A 22,866-nucleotide genomic window follows, 5' to 3' on the forward strand; every position below is an offset into this window, starting at 1 on the left:
AAAAGACCGAAACCCTTAAAGGGAATCTCAAATTGTGCGGGTAACCGCGTAGACCTCAGCCTGTCAAAACGAGGAGCAGCCCAAGGCTTCTCCTTGCCTCCACGCCAAAAGCGCTCCTCCTCCAACGCCACCTCCCCCCCGCCACCCCGCCAAAACACCTTAGCAACAAGAGGCGAACCAAGCACGCACGCCTGCGCTTGCGCCCTCGGCTTCCTCCTCCTCCTCCCCACCTCCTCCTCCTCCTCCCCGTCGCCTGTCCCTGTGTGCAAGGGGCGGTCTCTTCCGGTTCATGTAGGAACAGAGGAAGCCGGGCGGCCATCTTGGATCATCCGGGAGCGGCCGCTGCTGCCGCTGCTGCCGCTGCTGCTGCTGCTGTGGCTACTGGTTGAGAGAGCCAAGGGAGCTGGTTTGGCGGCGGCGGAGGGTTCTCTTCTGACAGTGTTTCCAACCCGGCAAGCCTCCAGGCTGTGACGGAAGGGTCTTACTCCTTGGGTCTGAGCCTTCCCCTTTGGGATAGGGGATAGTAGGCAGCGAAGGAGTTAGGAGTTCTCCTGGAGAAGAAGGAAGAGGAGGGGGCGCAATTAAGACACGAGAGCCCGAGGCCCGGTGAAGCGACCCGTGTAGAGCTACAAAACGGCTGAGGGCTTGGCCCGCTTCCCTTTGACCAGCTCTTGAGTGGTTGGTTGCTTGTTCTTTCGCAGCTGACGGTGGTTGAGCGGAAAGCGGCTGCTGGTTTCCCACTTTTCCTTCCTCAGCAGCCTGCTAGTTGGGTTGTACCGTATTGCTGCAGCGCCCTGCTCGCTCCATCTCTCCCGGCTCCCCGCTTTTTCTTTCCTCTTAACGGCACCGGACAATTTTTAGCCTGTTTTTTCCTTTTCTTTTGGTGCTCCATGAGAATCTCCTCCAATCTGTCGTCCCCACCTTCTAAAGACCGTAATCTGTCTATAAGATGATTCCTGAAGATTCCCAGGGGGATATAATGCTTCATTATCAGACTGGAAGATAGATGAGAAAGAGGGGTAGCGGTGGTGGAGAAAAATCACTCAAATTTCTCTCTCCCGCACTACCTTTTCCTTTGATGGTGGCACTTAATAACTGCTATCATGCTGTAAAACCACATTTTTTTGTAAATATATATATGTATATGTGCTCGGGGGGAGAGAGGTGTTAGGATTTTTTTTTATTTTTATATAATAAATCGTTGGATTTTGCCATTGCAAACGGTGCTTCAGCTAAGTGAATGAAAATGTCTACTAGAACTCCATTGCCCACGGTGAATGAACGGGACACTGAAAACGTGAGTGCGCTTAAGGATTCTTCATTGGTATAATGCTTAGCTTCATAGTAACTGAATACCATTTTAATAATGTCTATCATACGAAGTATAAGTGTATGCAGATCCTTGGATTAATGAAAAAACCTTTTGTTTTCAGTGAAAAAATCAATGTAAAAAAGATAGCATGTAGAGAAATAATCTATGTTCATTTAAAATATAGCTTAATATTACATAGGGAATTCTCTACCACAGCAACCTTTTTTTTAGTGGAAGCTGAAAATCTGATAATGGCTATTTTTTACAGGTTGTTGCAAATGTCAATTGGAAGTAAATTGTTATGAGGCCTGCCTGGTGTAATAACCTTCCTTTTCTATTGTTTTTGGAATCCTGCTTTTTTTCCTCACCTTTTTTTCAAAATAAGCCTCTCATGCTTAAAAATGTGTTTTCAGAAGACAATGGAGAATTGAGAAATGAACATACATTCTTGGACATAAAATACATTAGTTGCTAAAAAGGGATCATGAATACATATATTGTGAAAAAGACTGTGTCATTTGTTCTGACAGATAATGAACAGTATTACCTACAGTAAATACGTATTTTTCATATCTAATGTGTATATCCTTTAACTATTTAAACTTTGATACTGATATTCAGTAGGGTAATATTCAGTTGCTTCCTTTTTGGGTGGTAGTGAAGAGGAATTATCCATCCTTAAATTGTACATTTGCTAATTTCATGCATATTGAAAAAAACACTTCTATTTTGGATAAAATCTGGTATTTTTAACAGCGTGAAACAGCTTAGATAAAGATGTTTTGTGGAAATTTAAAATGAAAAGCTGTATGTTGAACCCAAGCATTTGTCTTGGACTGTCACTAACAGATAATCAAAGAAATCCAATACTGTACATAATATGTTGATTGATAGAGATCTTAAGTCATAAGAAATAAATACTTCTATTTGTATTTGGTTTGATTGCAAGCTAATAGTAAACTAGAAGCTTGTTAGGTTCCAAGAAAGGAAAATGTTAAGTTCCATTAGGATTTTAAATGCAGGAATAATAAATATACCTGAATGTTTTATAATGCCTTTTTAATCAATTCAACTTATTACTCAGTTCACTGTTATTAATGGAATGTGATTGACCCAGGTTTAGACACAAGAAGAAAATATGTTTAGAATAATTGTACTATCAAGGTTTTGTATTCACTATCATTGTTGATAAAACTTTTCTCCTTTGTTTACTTTAGCTCTTGATACAACCTGCAGAATTGTGTTCCGCAAAAGTTAAATGCAGAAATTCAGCTATAGAACATTTTGAACTTCAGTTCAAGCCTTCAAAGTTTCATTTTAGATAAAATTGTTCAGAATTAGATATTTCTGTAAATCATGGTCATTCTGAGAATTATTTAGTAGGATTATTCATATACACTTTCCTTAGATCTTTTAGTGTTGTTTACATCAATCACTTAATGTAATTTAGAAGCCATGTGTGAAAATTGCCCTCCAATACAATTAATGAAGTTCCAGAATATACTTAAATAGCTTATTAATGTATCATTGTTATTTAAAAAAAGAACACCATGGAATATTTGTCAATCTGAAGTATGCATGTATCTTGAGAAATCGCATAGTAGGGGTTTAGAAATTAGTGTAGCAGGTTACTTTTTCTTAAAACTGCTGGCAATAATCATTTCTATAAACAATTTCAGGTTTTGGTATTCTGAAATAGGATGGCTTATTCTGAACCTATAATTTTTGACATGTCTTTCTGGAATTATTTCACTATGCTTATAAGCTTAAACTGTTTTAGTTTCTGTGTCTGGTTTCATTCACACATATTGGAAGTTTAAGATTTTTATTCATGTTGTGTTGAACAAGTCTTTGTAGTTTGATTCAGAAACTGTAATAAGTAGGCTTGCACATCACAGCAAGACTAAAACGAATAATATTGCTTAACACTACAAGTGAATTTGGCTTTGATTGTGAGATTCTATATACAGTACTCTCATTCATATTTTAACATGAATAAATGCTCATTTGTATTCTAGCAATATTTTTCCACTTGCAACATCCATCCTGGGGGGTGGCTTTCACATTTGATATTTTCCTTGCAAGCGATAACTATCAAACATAGGGGGAATGTATAAAGAAACCTAAATTTAATGGGCAATCCCTCTTCCAGTTTAATACATTTTTGATACCACTGGAAACATCCCCACAAAATATTGGACATGACTATTGTATCCAAAGTAGGCTAGAGAAGGCATCTTTAAAAATAGAGAACTTCCATTAAGTTTATTTAAATGTCATTTGCATCATTATGATAAACTAGAACATTTGGGAAAGATGGAGCCCCTTTACATAAAAGGTCTATTAATCAAATATTCATTTGATTGTACAGTACATGGAAATAACTCTGTTTTACACCGTATTCTTAAGAATATTTAATACACATCTATACGCCCCCATTGTCTTTGCACTGTTCCTAAAATAAACCTAATTTATTTTAGAGGGAGAGTCAGTTTGTTGTGGTTAAAGCATCAGGCTAGAAACTAAGAAACTGTTCCCACCTTAGGCATAATGCCAGCTGGGTGATTTTGGGCCAGTCATTCTCTCTTAGGAAGAAGAAACTGGCAAGCTACTTCTAAAATTGTTGCCAAAAAACTACAGGCTGTTGCCAGGCATTCAAGACACAGATTTAGTTTGTTACTGAGTTTCTTCTAGACTATATACTTGCAGTGACTTGGACCTGCTTTCCCTAGCCTGATATTTGCAGATGTATTGCACCACAACTGCTGTCAAGCCTAGTTAGCATAACCAATAGCTATGCACATAAGCAGTGTTGAACATAAGCAGAGTTTAAGACTTTTAGAGAACCCCAGGTTCGGTAAAATTGAATTGTGTTAAATTGGAAAACATTGTTCTTATAAGGCATGTGTTTGAATTGTATTTTTATGGACACTGTGAACGAACTACACATCTTACTCAATTATTAAAAGACCCATTTGTAGCATGAAACAAATAGATGAAATCAGACTTTGCAATGGCACCATAAAATGTTCCATAGATCAGTTACTGTGCTTAAATTAAAAATAATAAAATTTAAGTGATTTACCAGTATGAAAACAATGTAGTATTCCAATGTGGTGCCTTTGCGTGCAGTCTTTCTCAGTAGTCTAGGGTCTTCATAGTAAATTATGTACTATTAATTCATAAATCAAACTGCCTATGCTAAGTGACTTGTATTAAATGATATTCTTTTAAATTATATAGTATAGGTTAGGACATTACTATAAATGTGAATCAAGTGTATTTGCTGATGCACCTTTATGAATTTATAGACTGCTTCAGTCATTGGCTGTCACAACCAATATACCACTGTAACTACATCGCCAAAAAGGCATTAAGAGTTGTTAACCTAATCTTACGTAGCTTTTTCTCTGGTAATATCACACTACTAACTAGAGCATACAAAACATTTGCTAGACCAATACTCGAATACAGCTCATCAGACTGGAACCCACATTACGTATCTGATATTAGCACAGTTGAGAAAGTCCAGAAATATTTCACAAGAAGAGTTCTCCACTCCTCTACTCGTTGTAGAATACCTTATGTCACCAGACTTGAAATTCTAGACCTAGAAAACCTTGAATTACGTCGTCTTCGGTCTGATATAAGTATGGTTTATAAAATCATACATTGCAATGTCCTACCAGTCAATGAATACTTCAGCTTCAACCATAACAACACAAGAGCACATAATAGATACAAACTCAAGGTTAACCGCACCAAACTTGATTGCAGGAAATATGACTTCAGCAACAGAGTGGTCAATGTCTGGAATACTCTACCTGACTCTGTGGTTTCTTCCCCAAACCCCAAAAACTTTAACCTTAGACTTTCTACTATTGACCTCACCCCTTTCCTAAGAGGTCTGTAGGGGGCATGCATAAGCGCACCAACGTGCCTACCGTCCCCGTCCTATTTCTTTTATTTTTCTTATATGTACCCATTTCGTGTATTCATAACTATGTATATACTTATAGCTATTATCTTGTAAGCGATTGACAAATCAAAATAAATAAAATAAATAATCACAGATAATTTATTTTCATGATGCAGTGTTAATGGCCTTTTACTTGGAAGCAATTTCACTGGAGATTGGTCTTATGGTTAAGGCATTAGGCTAGAAGAGGGAAAGGGCTAGAATCAGTTCTAGCCCTTTCTTAGGCACGAAGCAAGCCGAATGACCTTGGATCAGTCATTCTCTCTCAATCCTAGAAAGGAGACAGTAGTAAACCATTTCTGAAAAGCCTTGCCAAGAAAACTGCAGGGACTTGTCCAGGCAATCTCAGAATCTGACACGATAGAACTGAAGAAAAACAATCCACTGAGGTTATTAGAGATGGAGTTATTCTTGTATAAATATTAATGCAGTTGTTTTGGGAATGAAAATCAAGCATAAACTATATTTATCATCTTAGGGATACTTAACAGTTATATTTACATTATACATTATACAATATATATAATTGGAATATGGAAGTTTCACAGCATTTTGTTATTGGTGTTTTGGGGTTTTTCAAAGCAGTTAAATAATATGAATCACACACACTTGTATAAATAAATAAAAATTAGGGTTGACATTTGACCTTTACATTCCTGAATTCCCAAGTTCACATATCTCTGGGATTTTATTTCTAAGAGAATTTTGGGGGCAAAAATGACTTCTTAAAGTAGCCTTATGTTGCATAATGAAATTTAAAAAGATACTTTCTAACACAAATCCCAAATCTTTGCCTATTGGATGTTATTATGGTTTCATACATAGATAAATAGAATTCTTTATTGGCCAAGTGTGATTGGACACAGAAGTAATTTGTCTTGGTGCAAATGCTCTCAGTGTACATAAAAGAAAAGATATATTTGTCAAGAGTCAAAAATCATAAGGTACAACACAATAATCATAGGGTACAATAAGCAATCAAATCATACTAGGAAACAGTCAATATAAATAATAAGGATAAAAAGTTACAATCATACAGTCACAAGTGGGAGGGGATGGGTGATGAGTGATGAGAAGATTAATAGTAATAGTGTAGATTATTAACAATAGCAGATCAGGCTTGCCTATGTCTTACTCTTAAGTTGCTATATTTACATTTAAGTGCTGATGACTGTAAGAATGTAGTCTGATCAGTGAACTGATGAGTGAACAGACTTGGCATGATTGGGACAGTATATCAGATTGTGAAAAAAGCAATTTTGTTCTGTAAGTAACAATGAAGCTAGAATGTTCTATGCAAAATAACTCATTTATTTTAGTGCTAGGTTTATTTATTTATTTTGTGCAGGTGATCCCCTCAGTTCCTAACTGAGTCATTATTTATTTCATGATAAATCCAAGGCTACTCTTTGTTTCCAAGTATCCACATTGGAAGTGTGCATTTTGAGTGTAAGAATGCCCATGGACACAATTCTTGGCATCTACCAAGTCTCATTTTTGTTGTTTTTTTAATTAGAAAAATAATATTGTGAAATTGGCATTCTGTAGAACAGTGTACTGGTGTCTATTAATAATCTCATTTGTAACAGTGGTTGGGATCCTTTTCCAGCATTCATGCAATTTTGTGAAATGGGCAGTCATTCAAGTATGTAAAACTGCAAATAAAAATTACAAAAATTTCCCAAGATTTCAGTGATAAGATTCCATAGGAATATTACATTTTCATGTAAGAATGTAAAAGTCTCTGGAGGGTTCAACAACTTTTAATGGTATTTTTTATTATTATTAAGGTGCAGGGCCTGTATACTTGAGGAATGTTATAGAAATCTTGGTGGCTGTGGATACCATTCTACTGAATTGGGTCTTGAAGAATGATTCTTGGCCACACTTCCATAGAAAAAGTGAAAATAATACGATGGTCCAGAATGTTCTGCGACTCTGGAAGGGATTTCAGAGAGTGCATTCATTAGCTTGCCTTCTAGTAAATTGATATTATATTTATATCATGTCCATTACAGTAACCATTAATCACTCTCTGACATTTTATGTGCTCAAATTTCCAAATACACTTCCTACCTCGAAATGGTTGCTAATTCTTAACTCAGGTATTCAGGTAACCCAGATATATGACATAGTTTAAGTTTGAAATATGAGTGCTTTGTGATTAATAGTATCTAATTAATATATACTATTTCTCATGGTGATGTTATAGTATACCAATGACCAAAATCAAAATTGCTTCTTAGTTGTTATAAGCCACCTTGAGTCACTTTGGGCAGAATGTAAATTTACCGAATAAATAAATCGATGCAACTAAACAAAAACTAAGAAAAGTACCTCCCAAAATATGAATTTAAGGACCATAGAAGCCCCTGGGCTATGAGGAAGATACATAATGCAAAGATTTAATAAATTATTTCCAGTTCTTTCTCTTTGGCATAGTGATGCCCAGCTTTGTCACTCTTGTTCTGTCTGGTGATTGGCTATGGATAGTATATTATATTTGGAATGTATGTTTTCTTTTACCTATGCTGTTAAACTTTCATGTGAAATAAAGTACAGTGAGAGATGACAGAAAGGAAAACTCCATTTTGTTGAATCAGCTGCTTATTTTCATTGATCAATATTACTAGCTGCCTAGTGGTTGCTTGAATGTGCTGTTCCTCTTGTATTTTTTGTAGCAGTGCAGTAGTTTCCATTCAGATTTAAATATTTGTTGGCAAGAATTTTTTAATATTTAAATATTAAAATGTGCATTCAGAAAGTTGGAATTGTTCATAGTAAAGTGATGATCCTTTGGAATCTGATCAATTAGTTTAACCATGTTTAATACTGTAGTAACATAATTGTACTTTCTGTGGATCCAGAAAACAGAAGTCATATTATACTGGAAATTGTTTCACTTTTTAAAATGCAGCCTGGCTTCCAGTTAGAAATTCACTGTGGATGTTTCATATTTCTCTTATTTTGTTTTGTTTTCTCACTAAGGTTTATTTATTCAATTCCTATAACTGCTCATCTCAAGCAAGTGACAGTACTGGTCCAGTATGTATGCCTCTCGAACATATTCCTTTGAAAGATTATTTTATTTTGAAAAAAACTTTATTTTTATCCAAAGGATAGATTTGCACATGGGAAAAAGCTGAGTAAATAATTCAACTGTTCTGCAGAAACAGATAATTTAATGGTCTTCTGCGTTAAATGCAGCCCAAAATTTCATGCCAGTGTAGTGTTTTAGTCCAAACATGACTGAAGAGCACCAGATTAAAGAAGGGTAATTGAATGCATAGATATTCAAAGGTTGCATAGATTATTGCTAAAGATTATTATACTACTAACATGATTCTGGTAGAATGACATTCTGGGATTCAGGGTAAATAATGATGATATGCCATCATTTGATTGTGTTAGCAATCACATAAATTTTCTCCATAATGATCTGTCCCTACTGATCCTTCAAGTCTTCCAATCATCACTGTTGTAACTGAATCCATCCCTCTTGCTATTGGTTGATTTCTTCTCTGATTTACTTCCACCTTTCCTAGCATTAAAGCTTTCTCCAGAAAGCTAAGATTTCATATAATTTGTCTGAAGTAGGTGAAGCCTGGCCATTTGTGCCTCAAGTGACTATTCTGGGTTGATCAGGTATGAACCTATATATTAATCCAAAACTGGCAACGTGTGATGTTATAATATTGAAATATCCCAGGCTTAATCCACAGCTTAAATCAATCTCACCTGCTTATGCTAATCTACAGAACAGATAAATATTGATATATTGCTGAATGATTTGCAGTATATGGACTTATTTTTCTCAATTGTTCGGTAGGTTTGTAGTACGTATTTAGAGGGGTGCTTCATAAAGCAACCAACTACACCTTTGAACTGATATTTGAAATATCCAGACGTCATGGCTTCAAAGCTTGGTGTAGTTGATTCAGGTCACTAACTGAGATTGCTCCTGAGGTAGGCTCACACAATATGGGAGGTCCTTAAAGCAGCCATGGGAAACCTCTGAGAGGATATGCTGCCTCAACATTTTGAGAAGCAAGTTTGTACAAGCATTTTTATCACTTTGGAAATTACCTTCCAAATGTTTGTCACATGCCTACAGCATAAAAGGGTATCCTCTCCATTTTTGATAATCTCTCTAAAGTCAGTATTTGTAGATCCAAATAATTCCAGAATCTATCTCAAAATAATAAATAACTTTGGGGGTCTAACAAAATAACAAAACTGATCTCTGAAGATTGAAATCTGCCCATACCAAATCTTGGTAGGCAAGAAATAGAAATTCAAGGTAATTACATGTCCTATAGAGCAGTAGTCACCACTGGTGGTCTGTGGACTACTGGTGGTCCATGAGAAAATTTTGATGGTTCACAGAAAAGTTATTTGCATTTTCTATATTGCACTAAATACTATTTATCTTTTTAAAAAATTCATATTAGTGGTCCACAGTCTTTAAATCATGAATTTAGTGGCCCTGAGGTCCGAAAGGTTGGTGACCCCTATAAAATTAATTTCATTGTGACAAAACTGCTGAAACTATAATTCTATTGCAGTGAATTTCTACTCCAGTTAAGTACTGTGTTGTACACTGTCCCCAACATAGTCCCTTTAGTTTAGAACTTTTATAACCATTCTATCTGATATTTAGGACATCAAAAAAACGAAAAAATCTCAGAATGATGCAGATATATCTTTCATTGTGGCCCCTTTTAAAACCAATAGTTTTAAAAAGTATGGCACCTGGTTGCCGAATGTTTGCCTGTCTCCGTTTTAAAGATAAAAGTCCTTAAAAAATAGAAGATTGGTAACAAATAAAGATTTGCTGATGAATATTGGGAAAATGTAATAAATTATGAGCAGAATTAATAATCATGATTCAAATGCCATGTTGTAAATAGGGAAAAGTTTTTGATGCATTCCTTATCTTGGAATAAAAAGAATCTGCCATCAAAGAAAATTGACTCCTTACATATTATTTAAAAATAGTATTGTATGGTTTCAGAAAAAAATAGATCAAATGTCTTCTGTAGTTTAATTTCAGCTTTTAGCAGAAAAATAGTTTAGAAATTGCTGCATACTCAAATATATTCATTTACTTTTAAAAAAATCTGTAAAATAAAATCAGTAATTATCCATTTTTTTAAAAAAATGTTTTTGCTGTCAAAAGATCAGTTAGGAGAGAGTAGATAAAGTCATGTAGTTAACAAGACCAGATTCGTAAAGTTACTTGCTGTAACTAATAATAAGTCTTTATTGATTAGCCCTTGGGCCATATCAAAGTGCAAAGTTCCAGCAACAATTTGTTACTAAAATTTAATAAAAGCAATTCAAAACGGAACTTGATAAAATACAATTTAAAAAGGAATCTAGACAAAATACGATTTAAAAATGATATAGTAATAAAATACAATCCAAAATAAAATTGTAATAATGTACAATAATTTAAGATATAGATAAAATATAATAGCATTATATTTCGGAGTCTCCCTTCCAATCTACCCCAATCAATCCCACATATGCAGATCTCAACCAAATCATTTTGTTTAAATACTATACTACTTTAAATGTTATTTTCAAGTTCTGGCCGGACATAAGGTAAGTTATTTTGATATAGGTATCCCAATGGGTCATTCGTCTGATATATAGACCAAGATATCTGTCTCTCATCCTCTTATACACTTTGATATGGAACTTTGTACTTTGATATGGCCCAAGGGCTAATCAATAAAGACTTATTATTATTACTTGCTGTAACCAACAAATATCTGTGAGTGATTATTATTTTATTGGATATAACTTTTCTATCTATAGCAGGGTTATCAAACTCAAGGCCTGCGGGCCAGATTCAAATCTGTCCCATGGCGCTGCCCTGGAAACAGCGAAGGACCAGTGCACGGTGCCTCTGCCAGCGAAAACAGAGCTCATGAGGGCCGCGTGTAGCCCTCCCTGGCTCTATTTTTGCTGCCAGAGGGCTACAGGAGGCTGTCACAGCCCAGGAGAGCCACACATGGCCCTCACGAGCTCTGGTTTTGCTGGCAGAGGGCTAGCAAAAGAAACTACTAGCAAAAGTGGCATTTGATCACACAAGTTAAGCTGGCCATGCCCCCCACCGCTCACCCTAAGTGCCTGAATTTTGATCACGTGACCACAGTGGCAGAAATTTCAAGGACCAGATCTAAGTACAATTCATTCAGCAATTTCATATGATCGCTGAATGAATACTTGTTAAGCGAGGACTATCTGTACTTGGTAAAAAGTTACAAAAGAAAGGAATAGTATCTAGTTCAATAGTCTTGTGAAAACGGATTTTTCCTAGAAATGTCATTTTCCACTCTTTCATGTTGTTAAGTTAAGTAAGCAGAATGTGTGGAGGACAAATATGATTTTCATTTGCCCAGGCAGAGTGTGGAAGCACATACGCATGATCCATTCACAGTATATGGATATTGGTTCATAATATAATAATTATCATATTTTGAAATAATTTTGAACTTGACCTCTGGAGATGATTGACCATATAGTCAAAGAACTTACTATTAGATAGTACTATTAGAGGAGGGCGGAGCTGGTGTTGCGACGATACGGCATGCGATCTTGGAGGTCTGAGATTGCTGCTGATATCTTTGCTCCTGGACGGTCCAAGTGGATCTAAACCGTCTCGAAGAGACGGTGAATGTAAAGAGCGCATCCTGTCGATCCCAAGGATACCGCAAAATCCCTGGTAGATCCAGGAGAAGCTCTTTTTGCCAGCGGCAAAGAAGCAGCCATTAAAGCTGCTGAAGTTGGGACAGCTCCGAAACGAAAGACAACGGAAAGAGAGAGTGTGCCAGTTTGGTGAGAACTTTTTCTTTATTTTAAGATTTGAAAGGACACCCTAAGGAAAAGAAAGAATCTGTAAAAGTTTTGACAGAATTGATTAAGCGGCGATTTTAAACAGGAATGTCAAAGTAATATATATATTTTTTTTTCATAGCTGGATTTCCTACACATGATCTTATATTTTGAAACTGGACTGGTTTTTTTTTCTCTTCTTTTAATCTATTATTTTCCCCTTTTTGACTTTATAATGTTTTAAGCCAGAGACTCCCTTTTAGTTATTTTTTTTTAATCTTTTTCTTTTTTTAATTAATTCTTATTATATTTTACTTGGAAAAGGAGGGGGAAAGTGAAAGCTAAACTTTGTAACACTGCCAACTAGAGGCTTGGAAATATTCTATCTCTCTTTTGACCAGACAAAGCTGAGAAAGAACTGAGACTTCTTTTTAAGGACATTGCCTGTTTGATAAGATAGAGGGAAGAGCATGGGAGAGTATTATTGCAGGTGCTCTTCTGGGTTTCTATCAACAGCTAGAGTCTGGTGTTAAAGCTTATAGGAAAAGAAAAGGTAATAAGTCTTTCGAGAAGAGAGTTATAACAAGAGCTTTGGATAATTAAAGTGCAGTGTGCTCTTTTTAATTTTTCTAAGCTGTGCTACCCCTCCTCATCAGTTTACTTTTTTTTGTAATAGCTATTTGGATTTTCAGCTCTTTGGAACTTTTTGTTTTTTTTTCTTGTCTTTGGAAGTTAAATTTCTACGCTTGCTTTTTATTTTAAAGGAAAAGTTTTAGTATTAATGTTTCCCTTCTTTTTCTTTTTAAGGGAGTAGCTTTTTTCTCTCTCTCTCTCCCTTTCTGGTATTTTTGTCTTTCCATCTACCTCCCATATTGATTTTTTCTTTTTTCTTTTTTTTGATTATTTTTATGCATCCTTTTATATTTGAGACCTCTTAATTGGATTAAGGTGTTGAAGAGCCTGAAGAATTTTTCCTTTCTTTTTTTAGCCTTTTATTCTTCACTTTTTCGCCTTTTTTAGGATTTTACAACTTTTTCTTTTTTGTGTATGTTTATGGTCTGTTCCTTCAAAAATTCATTTTTGAATTTTTATTGTTATCTAACCAACCGGTTGGATTAAGGTATACAAGAACTTGAAGATTTTTTTTTCTTTTTTTATTATTATTACTATTTGGCTTCTTTTTTCCTACTATTTTTATTTGGAACTGCAATTGGTTATTTCACAATTGGATTAAGGTCTAGAAGAACCTGAAGATTTTGAATTGCTCAAAATGAGTAGGAAATTAATAGCTCCTGGTCCCTCAACTTCTACTTCTTCCTCTCCACCATCTGGAGGACAACGTTTAATACAGACAAATGTTAAGGCAAGAAAAAGAACAAAAAAAAGTGACCCTACAGATGAATTCAAAATATTCAAACAAGATCAGAGAATATTGAAAAGAGAATAGAGAACATTGAACAAAAAACAGAGAATATTGAACAAAGAACATGGAAAACTGATGTAAAAGTGGAGAACATCCAACAAATGATGATGAAGTATGATGAGAGACTCCAAAAAATTGAAGAAGAAGAAGATAAACAAAGAGACAAGAAGATTGGAGACATTGATAACAGATTAACTGTGGTTGAACAAGATAAAAGTGGTATGCTGAGATGGGAGATGGACAGATCAGAATTTTATCTTAGATTCCAAAACAGAGGAAGAAAAAGGACAAAAATATTGGCTGAAGGTTTGGAAATAACTGAAGAGAAGATGATGGATGGAATAGATGAGGTTTATCGAGTCTTCACAAGATATGCGATGAGAAATAGCTTACCAAGAGAAGTTCACATCAGATTTACAAAGAAAACCATTAAAACGCAAATATTGAAAGTGGCAAGAGAGAAAACATTGAAATACAAAGATAAGGAGATTGTGGTCTTAAAACAAGTACCCAGAAGAGTGAGAGAGATGAGAAGAGAATACCGATTCTTGGCCAAATTGTTACTTAAAAAAGAGGTGAATTATAGATGGCTGATTCCAGAAGGTTTAATGTTTACATGGCAAGAACAGAGATATAGAATTGATTCAATTGAGAAAGCTGAATCATTTTACACAGAATTTTCCAGAGGGGAGGAAGAGGCAGAAAAATAAATTTCACTAATTGAATTCCAAGAGGACTCCCAAATGACGACTGAAAAAGAAGAAGGTGCAGTAGGTGGAAAGGAGGAAGCCAAAGAACAACGTGAACCAAGATCCATGAGAGCTGTCAAACCTAATTACAAAATATAACCATGGAAGAGAAAAAAATTGATTACAATTAATATAAATGGACTTAACTTAGCCGTTAAAAGAAGGAAAATCTTTCATAAATTAGAGAAATTAAAATTTGATATAATCTGCCTACAAGAAGTACATATTAAAAAACAATATGAACAATTGTTGATACAGCCAAAATTAGGGAAAATATTCACTTCCTTGACACAATGTAAGAAAAGAGGAGTGGTTTTATATATTAAAAAGACCATCTCAGCGAAATTGATTTATACTGATGACAACGGAAGAATATTAATGGTGGAAATAATGGACAATAATACGAAAACACTCCTGATTGCAATCTATGCCCCGAATGACAATCAAGAAGAATTCTATAAAAAATTACATATGAAAATAGTTGAACTGGACTATGTTAATATAGTTATGATGGGAGATTTTAATGGAATTGTAGACAATAAACTGGACTACACAACACAGAAAACAATAAAGCAAAATAGAAAGACTCTCCCTAAATCTTTTTTTAAAATGGTAGATGAAATAAACTTAAAAGATACATGGACAGAAAGAAATGCTAAAACTAAACAATATACCTTCTACTCAAATAGACACTTATCATGGTCCAGAATAGATATGATATGGATGTCAACAGAATTGTTAACTAATATTCAAGAAATAAATATTGAAACAAGTACTTGGGCAGATCACAATCCAATGACAATTAAATGGAAAGGACAAAGAAGAAGATCTAGATGGATGTTAAATAATACTATTTTAAAGAGAAAAGACTTCACACAGTGGATGGAGAAAGAATTGGCCTTTTTCTTTGGAGAAAACAAAAAAGAAGATACATCAATCCAGAATGTATGGGATACAATGAAGGCATATGCCAGAGGCTTGATAATAGACTATATAAGGAAAAGAAATACCATGAAAAGATCAGCCTCAGAGAAAGGACATTAAGCTAAAAATGGATATAACCAAACATAAAATGGGTCTAATAGAAAAAGAAGAATTAGCACAAAAAACTAGAGGTGCCAAACAGAACTATTTTGAAGATACAAATAAACCAGGTAGATGGTTATCATATAAATTGAGACAGGAGAAAGAATCAAGGAAAATATTGCAATTAATAGATGACCAAGGCCAAGTTTGCTATGGTAGTAAAGAGAAGAAGGAAACTATACACACAAGAGAATATTGATGAGGAAAGAATTAAACAGTATTTACAGAATGCTAATTTACCCCAGATACCTAAAGAGATTGAAACAATGTTAGAAAGCAATATAACGATGATGGAGTTAACTGAAGCACTTAAGAAACAAAATAATGAAAAGGCACCAGGCCCAGATGGACTTCCAGCAGAATTTTACAAAACATTACAAGAACCATTGAATTTTCCATTGCTAGAAGTTATGAATGAAGTTATGTTAAAGAAGAGGATACCTAAATCATGGTCAGAAGCTTATATCACACTTGTTCCAAAAGAGGAGACCAATCCATTACAAATCAAGAACTATAGACCTATCTCCCTACTAAACGCAGATTATAAAATCTTTTCTTCAATATTAGCAGAAACACTTAAAAAATATTTAAATAATTTTATCCATCCTGACCAAAATGGATTTCTGCCAAAGAGACAAATCAAAGACAATATGAGAGTAATCTTGGACACTTTGGAATACTACGAGGCACATCCTGAAAAACAAATGGCTTTGATATTTCTAGATGTACAGAAGGCATTTGATAATGTGAATTGGCGATTCATGTTATTACTGCTGGAACAGATGGGCTTTGCTAGAAAATTTATTCAAGCAATAGAAGCCATATACTATAAGCAAACGGCAAAAGTAATGATAGAGGGAGAACTGACAGACTCTATCAATATAAGAAAAGGAACAAGACAAGGGTGCCCACTATCACCTCTGTTGTTTGTGTTAACTTTGGAAGTGCTAAACAGAAATATTAGAGATGAAAAGAAAATAAAAGGGATGAAAATTAAAAAGGAAGAATTTAAGTTGCAAGCATTTGCAGATGATCTGGTTTTTATCTTAGAAGACCCACTAGAAACAGCATCAAAATTGATAGAAAAGATAGAGACATATGGAAAGGTGGCTGGTTTGAAAATAAATAAAGATAAGACAAAGATCTTGACAAAGAATATGCTATTAAGACAAAAGGAAGAATTGGCAGACCTATTGGAAATTCAGGTCACAAATAAGATCAAGTACTTGGGGATATACTTGACAGCAAGATGCAGTACAGTAAAAGAGAATAATTATATTAAACTTAAACAGCAGATAGCACTAGATTTGGCGAAATGGGAAAATTTACAACTGTCATTAATAGGGAGAATATCAACAATCAAGATGAATATATTACCCAGAATTTTATATTTGTTTCAAACAATTCCAATTAGGCTTGGAAAAGACTACTAAGATTTAAATAAAATTGTGTTGAAATATATATGGCAAGGTAAGAAAGCGAGAATAAAGTTAAAACTTTTGCAAGATGCTTGAATAAGAGGAGGATTTGGTGTGCCTAATTGGGAGTTGTATTACCAAGCTACAAATTTGATGTGGGTTAAGGAATGGATAACATTAAGAAATACTAGATTGTTCACATTAGCAGGACATGACCTGTTGTTGGGGTGGCATGCTTTTTTATGGTATAAAGGAACTAAAACACAGGGGTACTTTAGAAGACATTATATACGGGAGTCTCTGTGGTTAAACTGGGAGAAGACTAAAAGGCAATGTTACTTGAAAATTCCAGTCTGGCTATCGACTATTGAAGCATTTTCTTATCCTATAATATACAAAAAGGAACAAACAGTTAGATATGGTGAAATATTGAATGAAAAGGGTGAACTTAAATCTATACAAAAACTAGAGGAACAAGGTATAAAGATGAATTGGTTTTCATATGCGCAAATACATTCAAGGTATGATGAAGATTCTAAAACAGAAGGTTTCTATGATAAACTGACTGACTTAGATAAGATTTTGACAGGTACTGATGAAAAGGTGATTAAAAAACTGTATGGATATTTATTAGAAATTAAACTAGTAGAAGAACAAGTTAAAGAAACTATGGTCGCTTGGGGGAAGAATTTTGGATATGGGATTGATCTTGACAAATGGCAAAAATTGTGGTCTCAAAATTATAAAATGACAATGTCAACAGCATATAAAGAAATTTGTATAAGATGTTTTACAGGTGGCACTTTCCCCCGACAAGAATAGCAAGAATGTTCAAGAATAAATCCGAAAAATGTTGGAAATGTCATCAGATACCTGGCTCATATTACCATATGTAGTGGACTTGCGCAGATGCTAAAAAATACACGTGGTTGGAAAAAATGACAAAAAAGCATATAGATTTGAAACCAGAAATATTTTTATTGGGAATTTTACCTGAAATATATAGTAAAGACTTGAAATACCTGATTGTAAATGTATTAACAGCGGCTAGGATTGTATTTGCTAAAAACTGGAAAAATGAGAAAATACCATCACAGGAGGAAATAATTAAGAAAATATTGGAATGTGCTGAAATGAGTAGATTGACATTTGAAATGAGAGAACAAGATGATAAACAATTTTATAAAATTTGGGATCTATTCTATCAATGGTTAGACAATAAAATATAGTAATGAAATACGTAGACTTTTAGAAAATAATAAATATATAAAGATGTATTCTTTTCTCATTATATCTACAAAATGATTCTAGGATAGATCTGGGACGATGATACGAATTGTTATATAACAAATTAAGTAAAATATGATCATTTTGGAAAACATGAATGAATAAAAGTATAGTCAAATGATTGATTAATGATGATATAAATGTATTTAATATATTGATTGAAAATGTAATTATAATTGAAGACTATGAAATGGAAGCACAAAACAATTTGTAAACCAACCGGCACACTGTATGTACATATATGGAAGATGATTTGATGTTTTTATGTTTTGTTTGCTTATGTTTGTTTTAAAAACCAATACAAATTTTTAAAAAAAGAACTTACTATTAGACATGTGTTGTTAGGATAATACATAATAGTCCAAATATATGTAATTTTCTGTCCAGCAATTTATGATAGGTGTTTTTAAAAATAAAATTTTAAAGATGGACAATAAATAGAAATTCCTACAAAAATACAATACAGTTTCATTTCCTAACCATTCTATCATTAAAAAAAAAATCTTTTAGCAGGTGTCAGCTATGGAATCATGATTCATCGCTGCCACATATCTGGGGAAAGTGGGAGGGAGGTGGTGTTAATTGAATAGCTCTTAGCAGACAAAATAATATTCTTTCGATAATTCAAGGTTAAAGAGTGCAGCGCAGAAAGAATTGGAACTTTGGGATTGGTTCATGTGATGTGATGATGAGTAAAAAGGGGATGGTTGTAGGTTGGGACATTGTGGGGAAGCTGGGAAACTTTTAGTTTCAGAATTCCACAGAATGTGCCAGATGCTATTCTAATAAAAGTACTTTGAGATTATGTTTGTCTTGGAGTTACTGACAGGAATGGATTTTCCCTGGAATGCTGACAGCAGGTTTATAACCAACCATGTGTCTTAACTGTTGATCTCTTAGTATTTCTGTAGAATAACTAGTAGTTCATCATGCATGTTAATGATAATGTCCTGTTTTAATCATTGTTAATATGTCCTTATAACTTTTTGAAATATATTTCAATAAAAAGAATATATAAATATCCCTCTGATAAAATTCAGCAGCACCTTTTGACAAGTTTATTTCTATTTATTTTTCTCTTCTTGCTTTCACTACACCTATTTCTTAATGAAAAAGGATGCTGGAACATCTGTAGGGGAAAACTTTTGTGAAAAGGTGGGTTATATTTTTTTGTCCAAAAAATCAGGCTTTTATCTGTCTGTCTTCTGAATATACAGTATTAACTATGAAATTTATTTCTCTGTTCTTCTCTTGTCGATTTTATTCTAAATCACCAGAAAATAAAAGGGTATCCAGTTGCTAAGAAGGAGGTAGTTAGTAAAATTACCAATCCTTTCCATGAATACTTTGTAAGCTTGGATGTTTTGAAATAGAATAGTGAAATAATGGTGAAATTTACCATTCTTATTTACCTAGGATTATGTAATCTTATCTAAAATTCTTTACTTTAGATTCTTTCAGGAGGAATTTGTCACTTTTTATCTCTGCTATTTATGCTTCCCTATACATTGCTGATTTCTCAATATACGCTTACTTTAAGTATTAACCTTTTTCACATTTTTCTGTGAAAAAATATTGTTAGAACATTAACTTTTAATATCAGTTTTCTCTCCTGTATCTTGCTTTGTTTGTTTGCATTTTGACTCAAAGGCTTTTAGATGTGCTCAAAATATTTTGTTACTTGTGAAAAAAAGTTGAATAATGTTCACTTACTTGAAAGTTAATAAGACCCCCTTGAAGGTGATGGAGATGTGTCTGAATCTTGTTATCTGTGGGGAGTTCAAGCCAGTTGTTACTGACAAAATGGACAGGGTCCTTGGAACTATTACCGGTAGTTCTGCCACCTATATTCTGAATCCATGCCCATCCTGGTTGATTAAGGCCTCCTGGGAAATGGCATGTGTTGAGTCCAAGCAATGATTGATGTCTCTTTGTAGGAGAGATGATACAGCTGTCATTTGTCCTGATACTCATCCTTTTGTTGGTACTTGATGCATCATGATAGGAAAAGGGTGGCGGCTGCGGAGTCAGCCATGCTGGGAAGATTGCTGACATAAGAAAAGGGACAGACAGAAAGCTGTGCACTCCCTTCTCAAGAAGCCATCCTTGCACCCCATAGTATTGAACAACTTTTGTCCAGTCTCGAATCTTCCTTTTGGGGGGAAGTTTGTTGAAGGGTGGTTGATGCACAACTACAAAGGGCTTTGGATGAAGTGAATTATTTGGACCTTTTCAGTTGGCTTCAGGCCGGAACACAGCACTGAAATGGCATTAGTCACACTTGTTGATGACCTTTGTGGAGGGCTTGAGATAGAGTTGGTGTGACTCTTCTGGCCCACCTGGATCTTGTAGCAACTTCCAATATCATCAATCTTGCTATTTTTCTGGATTGGCTTTGAAAGTTGGGAGTATGAGACACTGGTGATTCTCCTCCTTTCTCTGGCTGGTCTTGGTGTTGATATGGAAAGAATGGTTGAATCCTAGGCCCCTTCAATGTGAGTGAGCTTCTGAAGACCTGGCTTTTCCCTCAACTATTGGGATAAGATTAAATGATTGTGCATTAAAAGTTTGATTTGGCACCAGACTTTCTTGTTTTTAATGTTTTAATGTATTTGGTTTTATAATTTTAATATTTTTGTACAGTGGTACCTCGGGACTCATTGTTAATTGGTTATGGGAGCTGTGATGAGTACTAAAAACAAGGAATGCCAAACAAACCACATGATTTACCACATGACCCATTGTTTTGGCTAGGAAGGATTTTCTGTTTGTCCTTTTCTTATGTCAGCAACTTTCCCAGGATGGCCAACTTCCTGTCCATTCTCCACACCTGTCGCCCTTTTCCTATCACAGCGCATCAAGTACCAAAAAAGGATGAGTATTAGGACTATGTTTTCACATCAAAATGTGTCAAGTACTAAATTTTATGAGTTTTGAAGCAGTTGAGTACCAAGGTACCATTGTATGTTTTTGATTTAGAGCTGCCCAGAGTTGGTTATAAGATGGGCAGCTATATAAATTTTATAAGTAAGTAAATTAATGTAGCATAAAGTGCTAAATTAAATAATTCTAAGTTGACTAAAAGATAGATCCTGGGCTACTTAACTATGTCTAATGGAGCACTGCAAGGAAAGGATCACTATGCAAAAAGTATTCAAGGATAGCTTCTTAAGTAGTTTGTGATTAGTTGACATTTGTAAATGGTTTCAAAAAACAAGTGACTTCAATCACTGAATGAAGGTTGATGATTTTGTAGCAGTCATTATGTTGGGATGAGACCCTGCCGAACTTGCAGGAACTTGTTTTTTTTTTTTTAATATAGCCCTGAAGGCTGCCAGTTGAAGCCAGTTGCTGAATACTTATTCAGGCATGTAACCATATAAATTTTAAAATATGGAGTTTCTGAGCACACATTCTAATACAGAAATCAGATTTTAGTATCAGTACCAAGACTAAAATGATATTCATGAAAAATCTACTCTTGGTCTACCCGATCACCAGTATTTCTCTAATCTAAAGTAATTAAATTTGGGGAGAATGAATTCATTTAAGTATTGCTGTTATTAGACAATGGAAAGCACGAAACCTGATCAAACTGTTGCAGAACATTTAGAGACATATCAATACATTTACATCTACTTACTTTTAAATTTACAATACATTACAGTATTGTTCATTATTTTGTAGAAAGAACGACATTGAAATTAATAAATAGATAAATTACTGCAACAGTTTAGAAAATGAAAAAGAATTGGAAAGATATTTGGGGGAAGTGTAAGGACATGTAGAATAGTATGAATAATAGTAAAATATAGGAAATTAATTGTAAAATATTTTCCCCAAGTGCTGGGATACTATTATGACTGCACATATAGAAGTTTGACTTGTTACCAGGTTTTTGTTGTTAATGTTTTAATGTGTTTAGTTTTATATTTTTACTATGATTTTATATGTTTTAATTTTTGATTGGGAGCCACCCAGAGTTGGTTAGAAGATGGGCAGCTCTATAAATGTTTTAAATAAATAAAAAATATAAAGGAAATACTAAATGTAAATATAACGAAGAACATGAAGAAACAATTATGCGAGAATATTATTGTAAAAAAAAGGAGACTCATAAAATACATGTGGCAATGCCACTTTATTGTCATTCCAATAACAGAATCAAAATTGTAACGCCTAAAAGGTTGTTTTGTATATGATATTGTAATGGCCAGTTTATGCATACAATAAATTGTCTAATTTAGGTTACTAAAAATGGGGGGAAATATTTTGACCATACATGGATGTTTATTATATATTTAAAGCAAATATTTCACTTGTAAAATAAAAGGGTGCTTAAGATTATCAGCAGTAAAATTATAAATTATCGTATTATGATTACAACACTAAAATAAGTCAGAGAGAAGTTAATAGCTCCCCTTAAAATAAAACTCACATCAGCTTAAAAACAAGAAAGTTTTCTGAATAAATGTGCTTTATTCTGTCAACAGAAGGATTACATAGATGGAGCCTAGACTTCCTTGACTGGGAATAAAATAGAAACTATTTGACAAGTGGGCAACCATATAAATTTAAGGAAGGAAAGGAAGGAAGGAAGGAAGGAATAATGTAGTATTGATCATTAATGAAAATTCCAAAATCCAAGCTCATACAGGATATGTATTGGGACCAACCTAATGTATAAAATTGTTTCAAGATTTCTAAATTTCTTCATTAAGCAAAGTTTTATTTAAAAGTGGTTGTGGGGAAGAAGGGAGGACTTGACT

The 22,866-nt window shown here is 34.3% G+C and overlaps 1 protein-coding gene across 11 annotated transcripts in view; it reads left to right on the forward strand.

Moving 5' to 3' along the window:
- Positions 1–299: 299 nt before the first annotated feature.
- The window catches only part of MARK3 (microtubule affinity regulating kinase 3), a 68,656-nt gene continuing 46,089 nt past the window's right edge, over positions 300–22,866 (forward strand). For 4 of the 11 annotated variants that reach the window (XM_087952213.1, XM_087952215.1, XM_087952214.1 and 1 more), the window contains exons 1-2: positions 300–1,297; positions 19,214–19,252. In XM_087952213.1, the coding sequence (XP_087808339.1) occupies positions 1,241–1,297; positions 19,214–19,252 (96 nt within the window). In that variant the 5' untranslated portion in view covers positions 300–1,240. Of the gene's footprint in view, positions 1,298–19,213; positions 19,253–21,419; positions 21,465–22,866 lie in introns of all 11 variants that reach the window. The other 7 variants (XM_026670075.2, XM_026670077.2, XM_026670076.2 and 4 more) reach the window with 2 other exon arrangements.

This window comes from Notechis scutatus, chromosome 1 (genome assembly GCF_049901735.1).
Source record: "Notechis scutatus isolate UNSWTSFEM ecotype Mainland chromosome 1, rNotScu1.2, whole genome shotgun sequence".
In the NCBI taxonomy this organism is placed as follows: domain Eukaryota; kingdom Metazoa; phylum Chordata; class Lepidosauria; order Squamata; family Elapidae; genus Notechis; species Notechis scutatus.